Source organism: Lichenostomus cassidix, chromosome 14 (assembly GCF_008360975.1).
Source record: "Lichenostomus cassidix isolate B80296 chromosome 14, HeHo_3.0, whole genome shotgun sequence".
NCBI classification, from domain to species: domain Eukaryota; kingdom Metazoa; phylum Chordata; class Aves; order Passeriformes; family Meliphagidae; genus Lichenostomus; species Lichenostomus cassidix.
Genome location: NC_139495.1, coordinates 4,724,543 through 4,736,717, shown reverse-complemented (window position 1 = coordinate 4,736,717; position 12,175 = coordinate 4,724,543). Strand labels below are relative to the sequence as shown.

Genomic DNA, 12,175 nt, shown 5'->3' with positions numbered 1-12,175 from the left:
CCTACCACTCTAGTGGCTCACAGAGGCATCAGGCTTTAATTCCCAGGAGAAACAATGCATTGACAAGATGCAGAGCAGAGATCTGAGGCTCTCCGCTGCCGGAGCGCTCCACCACGCTGGCAGGCTGGTTTTTTCTGATGTCAGGGAAATCATGTCGGCCTGAATTTGAGACATCAGCACAAGCCTTTCTTCTCAATCCTGCTGATGAATGAAAGAGCATTTTCAATTGTGTACATCCAGGGGCCTTGTGGCACATCAGGCCTAATCAAAAGCTGCTCCATGATGCAAAGTGCTGTCAGAGGCAGCTAACAGCACAGCCCCGCAGGAGCCAAAGGGCAGCTGCAGATAATGCTGCATTTCCTTCCCTTCAGGACTGGAGGGATCTAGCAGGAGCATCCCAGCTGTCACTCCAAGGAGGTCACAGCCAAGCAATGACAGCTTGACACAAATATCCAAGCAGGAAAACACAAGTGCCAAAGTTGACCAACAGTAAAGCTCAACAGGTTGTTGGCTTGTCTGTGGTTGATAAAGAAATCATCAGCACAGGGGGATAGTGAAGAACCAGAGGGATTAGAAGAACTGTGGCCATGAAGGGTGTTACCTTTCATGGGGCAGTTTCTGTACAGTACAAATTTGATGGTGTTTTATAAGGACTGTAGGGGTGGGAAGGAGTTAAAACACAGAGAGAAAGGTTTTGGATTCTTCTGCAGCTTGTTGAATTTTCTCGTTGCAAAGGCTCTGAACATCCCCTGAGCAGAAATGAAGGAGCACAGCTACTTCTGGGGGTTACTTCTGGTAGTGAGAACAACTCTTCCACATGGTCACTTTGTATTTCACTCAGCTCCTGATGGACTGGGAACTGGAATCCCAAGTAATCAGGCTTAGAAATTCTGTTTCTATCACCAGCTTTTCCTTCACAGCCATGTAACAGAGTGACCCGGAAGGAGACAGAATGTTCCCTGCCAGCCCAGGTTTCTCTACACATTTTCTCTTGATTTCTCTGCTCCCAGAAATCACCTCTAACCTTGCTCTCTGCTCATCTGTAATGACTTTAGCTACCTCTAACCTTCCCACCCACCTCAGCAAAGGCAGCCTCTTCCTCCCCAGCTGTAACACCACACCTTTACTGTGTCAGTACTGAGTAAGGAAAATGCATTTCCCCAGGAAACCAGCAGCCTTCTCCTCAGCTGTGTTTTCTTGCAGTGCTACTCATTTCCATCACATCCAGATCCAAGGCAGGATCAATAGGCCCAGGGAATCTTCCCTTGGGAGTCTCCTTCCTCACACTGCTACAGAAACTATTGCAGATTTTGTTGCAGTTGTGTTTAAATTTGGTTCCCTTCATCACATATACATTTTTATTTTCTTTTCAATTTCTATCTCTCTCACAGTTTATTTTATTATCTTTTCCTTTGCAAAAATGGCTTTATTTTTTCTGGAACAAGGCTCCTGCTAAATATCTTGTAATCCATTTCTACACAGTGCCTAGCAAGAGGGTGGGAGATGCTTTAAAAAAACCCTTGTAGGACTTGCTGGAGCTGTATGGAAGTATTATGTAGGTTCACAGGCTGCCTCTTAGAAAAACAGAAATATTGAGTTCTCCAAGAACTTCACATGTGAAATTGGTAGAAAAGGAGGGCAGGAAGAAATCCTGCAGCTTTTCTGCTCTTTGTGAAGGCTAAGTATAGTCTGGATAGTAACCTTTGACTGACACCAAGTTTTACACATTCGCTAGCTACAACAGAACTACACTACAGAATTTATTACAAACCTCAGGCTCCCTGGACAGCAACAGAGGCTGAAAGTTCCAGCAATGTCTCAGTGGCAGCTCCCATCCCAGTTTCACAAGAAGCTGCAGGCTTCAGGCATCCTTGGGGGTTTGTTCGGTCAGCAACCTTTGGCCTGCTGGCAGCACAGCTTACACCGAGCTCGGGGTGACTCTCTGCTTGTTCAACAGACTCATGGCATCTTGCCACAGGCAGGGCACACTGTTTGCAATATCCTCAGAGCTGCTTGAATTCATATCTGTATTATCTCCGAAAAAAAACCAACCTTGGGAATCTTTCTGGATGATGAATATTAAATAGGATTAAAGCTATATTTTTTTTAAACTGGGGAACATTTCTTTCAGCCCTCTTGAGGTACTGGACTTTCATTCAAGCCAGGACACCTGGTTCTTTAGAGGTGCCTGCACTGCCTTCAGTAGTGCAGAACATTTACCATCAAAGCCACTGCTGCTGAATCAGAACACACAAAAGCTTCAAGGTATTTTCCCCTTATGGCTACACTGCCCAAATCCACTGACACCATTTAGGGACTCTGCCCCCAACCAGTGTAACCCTGTCAATATGAGGTCCAGGAGATCACAGCTCTGCTAAAGTTATTTAGGATAACAGGTATATTTAGCAGCACCACCTGGCTATCTCTAGTGCTGGGCTGGGACAAAAGGATGTGAATAATAAGGAAGGGAATCAAAGTAAGCTCTATTTAAACTATCACCTTATTCCCAGTCTTAATATACTATTCAGGTCCCAGACTGGTCTAAATGTCTTGCAGAAGAGAAAGTAGCACCATAAAAACAATAACAATGAGAATTAGCTGAGAGCTAGAGGGATTGCCCCACAGAGGCACTGCTCCTGGGCTGTGGAGTCAGCAGGGGAGGGCAGGCAGCTCCCAGTGAGTCAGGACTGCTGCTAAAACCACTCATCCCTTGTGCTGAGCATTTCCCTTTCCACACTTTTGTGGTTTGCACACTGCAGCTGTGCAACATCTCGGATGCAGGGATGATTTCTTCCCCCATCAAGGATATGTGGCCATGTCTGGAGTGAAAGAGGACAGACCTTCATCAGCGCACAGCAAAGCACCAGAGGCAAAGTCAAGCTCTTTATTAACTTCAGATGAAATTGGGATATGCAGAAAGCAATTTACTGAGATACAGGCAGGGCACAAAGGCTAACATCCTGCTTTTAGCTGAAGTCCCTTAACATTTGAAGGCAGCAAATGCCCTGGACCTTTGTGTCTCTTTAGAACAAAGGCAATTCCTTCAGTACAAAGTGAAGGGAAACTGGCAGGTTAAACATGAGTGAGAGAAGGGTCACCTAATGAATCTTTCCTGTGCTTCACACAAGGCAAGATGAGACTGAAGGAGAGCTGTCCTCTGTGCACTCACCTGGCCCAACCCCATCTGACCAGAGAATTGCTGGGAGCCACCAGCACAAAGTGTGGCAGGGAGGCTGCACTTCCACATGTGCACCCACCAGCAACTGAGGTCACGGAAAAATCCTCCATCAGGTGGACTCAGGTCTCATTCACAGGTGCAGCCCTCATCATGTGTGGATTCCCTACACAGATGGTAGGAAGCACCAAGGCTTCCAAGCACCAACAGCTCAGCCAACTGTGGATGGAGAATGGCAACTTCTAAACTCCATCTGCTCTTTTTTTGTCACCTTCTGTACTCAAAAACACATTCATCAGAAGCACAAGCACACTGGGACAGTGACAAATTTTACCGACTCTGGCTTGTCACTTCAACAAGATTAGATTATTTTAATATTAATTCATTACCCAATTTAAATTCAATTAAATACATTTTACAAGGGCCTGGCATGGCCATGATGCTGGGGACAGCCCCTGCTGAATGCCAGCTGTAGCATCTCTGCTAGGGCCAAACACCTGCCTCAGAGTGAGATTCCCCAGTCCTTCATCAAGCACCTCCCCTTTTCCTACTTTTTCCCTAACAAGGGGAAAAGGACACTGAAACCACTGAAACAGATGAACAGCTATCCTTTTTGGTGGGATTATGCTCAGGAAAATAGTTCCAAAGTTCTCCACAGATGGTTGAAATCAGAGTTGATTTCCCCATCTTCCTTCCTGGTAGGGGTGCCAGCCTCTCTCTCACCAGAAAGAATATTAAAAGCACTTTTCCTCTTTCTCACAGGGAGAAGCTGCATGAAGAAGGGAACACTCCAGAGTAGCTACGGGATAGCAATAAATCATGAGAGCTCGTGGAAAATTCGCATTACTGCATTCTTTTAGTCAGGAACCAGCTTCCATGGGTCACCCATTCCTACCTTCAGATACAATACCTTTAAGATAAGAACACAAATGGAGATAAGGAGCACCTGAAGTATTTTCTCTCATTTCTACCTATGCTTTGCTACAAGTTATTACTTCTGTCAGCTCTCCATTCACTGCCACCAACATATTTGCTTGCAACTAAGACCCAAATCCATCTCTAGCAGTGCCAGAAATGAAGAGGTTCACCAGGACCCCACAAGACAAAAAAATAAAAGGAAGATCTAAACAGCAATGACCTGGAGAGAAACAGAAAAAAACACAGGGAAAGCTATGGAGATGGAAGAAAAAAAGTAGAAGATGCACACTGAAATACAGAGGGGGCAGTGGGGGGAAGGTGTGAAGAGCACGGGAAAGGGAAATGCAGAACTGGAACAGATTTGAAATCTGCAGTGATGCCCTGCACCACCTCTCCAGAGCTGTCACAATCTGCATCCCTGTTCCAAGGCAGGAGGGCTCAGAGGCTCTCCCCAGCTGGCTGTCTGACCTCAGTGCCCCTTGCTCTTACACAGCCCAGCAGAGGAACACGACACCCACAGAGCTCCAGCCCACACCCCGAGTGCAGCAGCCATAGCCCTGCCCTGTTAGCACCACACCAGCAAATCTGGATTTTGGAAAAGGACAGGATGCTGTTAGAGCTCTCCTTAAGTCCCCCTCTGAACAGAGACTATTACGGCATAAATGAGAGGAAAGGACCACTGAACCACATGGCAATTTGCCAGCCTGTGCTGCAGCCTCCAGCGGTTATGCTCAAAGAGATTTAAAGTCCAGCATAACCTTGATTTTTAATAGAGTCACATTTAATGAGCTTTAACGTCCACAGTAATAATTTTCTTATTACCTACGCAGGAGTCGGAAATACGATCAGAAAAAATGTGCTGCACTCCAGTCCAATGAAGGGATTTAACAATGGCCAATACATTATTATCAAAACCATCAACATCATTGTCCTTAATGCCTTTTTTTGGTTGGTATAATTATAATTCTGTGAACCACAAGCATAGCTGTTGCAGACCACATAAGCTTGCTGAATACAGCAAACCTGGCTGGCTGGAGGCCACCCAAATCCCTCACCTCACCAAGCAGCCAGTCAGGTTATATGGCAAAACAGGACAATAAAATCTTACATTTACCTCTATCTGTCTAAAGGCAAAATGCAAACTTACACATGACCTTTGTTGTCCTCCCAGCTTTTATCCACACTTTTCCTACTCTGTACTTGTTCTCTCCTCATCTCACTCTACTCTGACACAAGGGATCTCCCACCTCAAAAGCTCAGAGAACTGAATTTGCCTCTTGCGTGTGTCACACAAACGAGCTGGATAAACAGACAGATGGGGATTGCAAGCTGACAGAAAGGGGTGCAAGAAAAACTCCAATTCTTGCAATTCTGTTATTTTTGTACAGAAACAGCCTTACAAAACTCACTGAAATCCTCTCCCTTATTGTGCACAACAAACCACCCTCCCTGGGGCAGCCAATTGCACAGTGACAAACAGAGCAGAGGGAGTTTCTGCCACACGCTCCCCACTTCACACCTTGAAAATACACTGAAGCAGAAGGCATGTGGCAGCTGTTCCTGTGGGCAGAGCTAAGAAAACAGCAAAAGCTGGATCTTCCATGTCTTATCCAGAGGGAGACAGTGTGAGTTTTCTGGCCACGCGAATCCATGTTGTTAAGCCACTGCTGAACAGCTGCCGTATCCACACTGCGGATGCAGGATGGAGTCAAACCCAGAAATGGATTCAGCTTGCACAGAACACTTGATCAGCTGTCCCCAAGCCCACCAGGAGCTCTCCCTGCTCAAGCAAGAAGGCCAAATCTGGCATTCTCCTGGCTAATTTAAAGCCAACTCAGAATAACTCAGTAACCTTGTGGTCAGCACTGTGACACCCTCAGCATCATCTCGTCACATCCCAGTATTTGCAGTCCCCATGCTCTGACCATGGTGCTGAATGCTCCCAGAGCAGAAATGAGAGTTTAGGTGTTTTTGTGGCAATTTGCCCTGTGCATGACAGTGATGCACACAAGCACATGAAATACAAGAAAAAAAGCCCAAGATCTTTCCACATATCCTGGCTTCCTATACCTTCACCCTGTCCTTAAAGGGAGTCATCCACAGTACTGCTCCATCCTTCAACAACAGCTTTTTCCCATTTTGTGTATAAGAACCACTTCCAGATGCACTTATAGGCACTCTAAGAATGCAAAGGGCCCTCATGTGACTGTGGAAAATGACACTGAAGTACTTTCCACCCTTGTAAGTTCTGCACCTGATGCTCCCTTCCATCTGAGCTGGTCAGCAGAAGTAGGAATGATGTAGCTTGGGACTGGGGCAAAAGTGAAAAAAAAGCATCACATACATGAGGCTGGAAACACCCCGAAACCCAGTGAGCTGTTTGTTTTCCTGTTGGAATCAAAGGCAGAAGAGAAAACAGCTTTAAAAATGCATCCCTTCTGAGCTAATGACAAACCTGGTAACATCCCAGCACAGAGGCACCTCACAAACAGCTAAAAGCAGTTGCATGGAAAGGCAGCAGAATAATAATTCTGACTTACACATCACAGGAGACACACGTGAGGAACACATTCCCCCAGAAGAGATGCTCTAATTACTGCTGATGATACCCCAGAGGTTCATTCCTCAGTGACAGAGAGACGGGGCTGACCTCACCTCTGCAGCCTCCCTGGGCACTGCCAGCCCCCTGGACCTGCAGCATCAGATGTGCCTGGCACTTGGGGACAGAAGGACACACAAGGGCACTGGGCAGCAGCATCTGCTGCAATTTAAACCCCTGAAATGCAGTGCATTTCAAACTCCAATTGCAATGCAAGAACTATCCCCAAGAACTGCTCAGTGGGGGTCTGAGAGTGGAAGCTCCTAGAGACAATGGTCTTTTAAAATGTTTGCCAAGTGTTTCATGCTTATGCATCTGTTAGAGCAGCCACTAACAGCAGTGACAGAACTGTCACTTACCTGAAACATCCAGTGAGCTCTTCACTTTATAAAACACCCCATCTGCACTTCTCACCATCATAGTTTTAAGACTATATAGTACCATAATCCACTATGAGGTGCTGGAACAAACACATTCTCTGCAGTAATAAAGTGCCATTGTTTGAGCGATGGGAAAACAGACAGGCTACTTGCTGAGAATTTTGGTTTCATAACAGTGAAAGATGTTTTCTTCTGTGCATTTTCTTTACACCAGGGCTCTGCCCTTTTGTGGGTCTGAAGTCTCCAGCACTAGTGACCTTCGGGAAAAGCTCTGCTCTCTCAGTCTCATCTGAAGGAGGATCCTGACCTCCAGACACTGACTATGTACATGCACTTGGAACACACCAGGTTAACTCCACACAGACCTTCAGTTACCTTTTATTTTTCTCTTCTCTAACAAATTGTTTTGAGGGCAGGAGAGAGTTACAGCAGTAACTTCTCCTGGGCTCTTCAGCACAACTTGATTCTGCCTGGTCCCTCACAGTGCTGCAGGTGATGGATCAGGCTTTACTGATACCTGACCTTGATTTACAGACTCTGATAGCATGTCTGGAGGTGCTGATTTTTGGGGTTACTGTACTAAAAAGTCTCACTCAGGTATGTGAAGGGAAGACAGACTGTACTGGAGTGCCACAGATTCTCTGAAACGTATTTAGCTCGGTGAAAGATGTACTCTGCTTTCTTGGAGTATTGAATGTAGCTGTGATTAATGGGGCACATATACACTGATAAACAATATTAATTTGTTTTAAGCCAGGTCTGAAAAGATTTCAACCACTTGCTTCCCTGCAGCTATGAAAGTTATTTCCTGCTGTCTGTACTACCTCAAGGACTAAACCAGCCCTGAAAGGAAGAAAATATTTCCTTTCACTCTGTCTGCAGCAGCAGCCTATGAAGGCTGTTGTATTGGTATTTCATTTATCACGAGCAAATTATATGAATTATTATTATTTCGCCTTACCACCCACCCTCTACCATACTGCCACAGGATTACCACCACACATTCACTCTCTCCTGCACCAACCCAGCTTCTTTCATTTCCCTATAACCATTCCATCAAGCACACAGTCTGCAATGTCTCCATCTGCTTCTGCAGTCAGTTCCTCTGGCAACACGGATGAATAAATGCATCTCCAGGACCAGCAGCCAGCAGCCTACCTGCAACTTCTTGTGGGGACTGGAAACTCCCAACTCCTTCCCGATTCCCAGAGATGGAGCCTCCTCCTTCCAGCACCCTCACGAGCTCCCTCAGCCTTTCACACTCCTCCTGCAGCTGCTGCTGCTCCTCCTTGTACTGCTGCTTGGCCAAACTCATTGGGTTCATGCTGAAATGGAGAACTTTGGTCCTGCTGGGGTCATAGTCGCCCTGGGTGGCAGAAAAAAACAGGAGCACATTGAGAGACTGATCCAACCTCCAAGTCCACCCAACCTGCAGCACTCTGTGTGAAGTCAAAAAATGTTACAGCAGGAAATAAGGTGACATTTATGCAGTGATGAGGTTTTATTCCAACAGCTGAAAGTAGCCAAACCCAGAGGTGTTTCTCCTTCTCTTGGTACTCCATCTTTAAAAAAAAAGCCAACCTGAAACAAGGCAAAGAAACAACAAACAAACAAACAAACAAAAACAAACCAGAAAAAAACCCCACAGAAACACCCCACTTAACAGAACTTGCTCCCTGGCTGATAGTTCCACAGTTAAATTTAACTCCAGAAATGAAGTTTCATAGCTGTATTTAAAGTCTCTTGATTGCAGGAGATTATAACGAACACCCAAATACACCCTTAAACTACAGCAGGACACCCAGTACCAGCCTGATTTATTGCTCACATGAGCCAGCAACATCCATGGGAGCCAAAGGTGGAGTCATTAGCAAGTTGCATCAGCTTGTCCCAAGCAAGGGATCAGATATTCCATTCTTTTTCTCAAAGGACAGTTGTATTTACAGCAGTTTAAATCCTCAGTCAAGTCCTAAGATGGCAAATTAATATTCTTTCAAAGTGAGAGGAAAACACTGATGTTTCATTTGTGATTTCAGAGAGACAATTTTCATATAAACAACAGGAAGCCTCACAACCATAAATGTAGTAAAACATGTGCTAACGCTGGCTGCCACGGCACTCTGCCCAGCTGAAACCCTATAGCAGTGCCTGCATAAAAAGCTATTTTATATGGTAATATTTTTCCTTCAATTAAATCTCGGGACCTAAAGTGATTTTGTAAACATTAATTAACCCTCAAGAGCAGCATGAGGTAAGTATTATCCCAATTTTGTCATTTCATTTCCATTAAAGACGTGCTAGAACTTTATTTGGCGTTTTTTTCCATGCAAACCAGAGCAGAGACTGAGAGACTTCATCCTGCATTGCTGGTCATTGCTGGCAAGAGACCCCAGAAGATCCCATTCCCAAACATCTTTTATTGAAAATACTCTCTATTCACATACTATGAAGCTCCTCAGCAGGCAGTGAACTGCTGAAACTCACTGCCCCAGAGCCTGGCAGCAGACACCAAACTGCTTCAAAAATGGGTCAAGAGAAATTCTCTTGGCCAAGAGAAATTCAGGTGAGACCTGAAGGACACCAGCAGCACCTCGGAGATGTCAGAAGGAGAATGAAAACAGCTGCAACACCAACTTACTGAATGTGTTCTCCCCAGCAAACACTGGCATTTACAAACCTGCTTCTGCCCCCAGCTCTCCACCTCCTTGTGCTATTTGCACTTCAGGACTCCTCCAGACAGGTCAGGGCACTCCTCACTCTCGTGTTTGTCTTTCAAGGGAAGAGATTTGACTCCACAGTTTGCATCAGGGTTTACTCTGGCTGGCAAAAGGATGCTCCAGTGTCAGCTGTGAATCTCAGTTCTCCCTGGGCAGCTGCTGGCTCTGACCAGCTGGGAAGGGCTCTGGCCCTGTCTGCCTTGCCAAGGTCAGGCAGAGCTCACAGCTCCTCATCCTAGCTGCCAGCACCACTGCAGCTCCAGTGCAGGGATCACCATTGCTGCAGACACAGCAGCAGCATCCCTGTGTGAGGAAAGCCATGCAACCCTGAAGATTGCTGCTCCCTCCCTGCTGGGGCTGCTGTGACCCACACTGCACCAGGCTGGTTATTCTGCAGGCTATTTACTCTTTTCCATCATCTATCTGGCTTTTCTATAAAGCCCTGCCATGAAGCTGCAGTGCTTTGGCTCTTACAGATCTTTCAGACCATTTATCCTCTCCTTTCATAACATGCCCCCCTTGAAAAATCATGCTCTAAAACTCATCACCAGGACTCAGCCTGATTTTCAGGGTTCACCAGCTCTCCTCAGCACATCAGTCTGCAGCTTCACTAAGACAAGAGAAGCTCTTAAAAGCCCACAGTGCAACAAAGGCAGTGGCAGAATCCACTTCATTTAACATTTCTGGGAGATCACTAACATATTTGCTATGCTACTCACACTTTTGGGCTAGGGGCAGTAGCTTTCTCTTTCTTCTACACAGCACACATCAAACCAGTACATTTCTCCCTACAGCTAAAATATTAGTGCAGCTGGTTTATATTACAGCAATGCCTAAAAGAAGCCAAGTGAGACAGGGATCCCAGCATGCCAGGTCCTGTACAAACCCCCACAGGGAGCTACCACCTAAAGCCCAAAAAGCAGACAACAAAGCCTGAAGATGCAGTATGTGAGGGGAGTGCAAGCATGGAAAGATGAAGTCTCCAGTTTCACACTCCTCAGCAGCACTGTGGCAGAAAACAAAACACATCTTCAGAGCTGCCCCTCCTCACCACCAGACCATGCTGCTACCTCTCAGTCGTACAAGCAGAAAGTTGCTTAAGTCTCCAGGAAATTTGCTGGCACTCTCTGGAGTTTGAAATAAATGCAGGAAGCTTTCCATGGAAACAGTGCAGACCAGAGGCAGTGGCTGATGAAAGGGATGGGTCTCATGTGAAGGTAATACAGAAAGTCAAAACAGCATCACAACTTGGATCGTTTTCCCAAATTTCTGAAGGTTGGGAGTGACTTGTGTCATGAAAATGAGTGGTTCAGAGTTGGTTCTATGAAGAATCATGGCTGGAAACTGTTAAATACAACAGACAGCTGAGCAGTATTAAAACCTCACTAGCGTTTGAAAGACATGAAACGCTAATGCTGGTAGGAAACCAGGGACTGAAGAAAGCAAACATCTTCCTGGAATCCCTTTAGCTCTGGAAAATGTAAATTGCTGTTTTTCTCTGTCAACTGCACTTCCCCTTACAATAAATTAGTCTTACTGATCATAATTTTGTCCTTTCAGTCGTGCAGCAGAAGCCTGGAAAGTAGTGTTTCAGGCACTGGGAGAGAAGACCTAAACCAGATTTGCCCATTTAGAAAATCATTACTAATCTTGGGAGACTGAAGAGGAAGACCAAACAGTGGCATGTGAAAGGCAGGCACAGAAGAGACAGCCAGGTTCCCTGAACAGGAGCTGGGACTCCCCAAACAGCTGCCCAGGCACAGCTCCAGATGCTGCTTCTGTGCTGGACTAACACATGTAAGGAAGTATTGCTTAACAGAGTTAAAAAGCATCCTGTAACAAATGGTAATGTATCCCTAGTTTCTCCAGGAAGCGTGAAAATCGTGCTGCAGGTTTGGAAACTTGGCCTGAATGTGAGGTTTGACCAAATCCACTTAAGCTCATGGTGCCTTTCTCTAGAAATATGAGACTTTTGGGGGATGCAATCGATGTATGACCTACAGAGCTCTGTTGGAAAGCTTTCCCATCCCTGGCTCATTCAGCTTGTTTTGCTCATCAGCACATTATGGCCAGTGCCTCAGAGAGCAAAGATAACACATTGCTGCCAGTTTCTCAGCAGCATCCCCTCTTTACCTCTGTTTCCCCCAATACCTTAAAAACTGGAAATTGTAGAGATTCTGAAGAGTAAATGACTTGGACTAGAGAGAACTGCTGGCGTTCATTGATTCTTCTTTTGAGGAATAACACTGAACAAGTAATTCAGATTTGTCAGAAAAATGTACACTGAGCTTCAGTTTTGGGGGAAGCCATAAATACCTTGATTGATTGCAACCAAGCCAGGTTGGCACTTAAAAAAGTGAATTCCTCATTCCTGGAAAGCAAGATG

General features: G+C 45.6%; 1 protein-coding gene across 5 annotated transcripts in view; it reads right to left on the bottom strand.

Annotated features, from left to right (window-relative positions):
• MAD1L1 (mitotic arrest deficient 1 like 1) overlaps window positions 1–12,175 on the bottom strand; it is a 340,910-nt gene that overhangs the window by 112,493 nt on the left and 216,242 nt on the right. For all 5 annotated transcript variants that reach the window (XM_085074561.1, XM_085074563.1, XM_085074564.1 and 2 more), the window contains one exon: window positions 8,231–8,438. In XM_085074561.1, coding sequence (XP_084930687.1) covers window positions 8,231–8,438 — 208 coding nt within the window. The remainder of the gene's footprint in view (window positions 1–8,230; window positions 8,439–12,175) is intronic.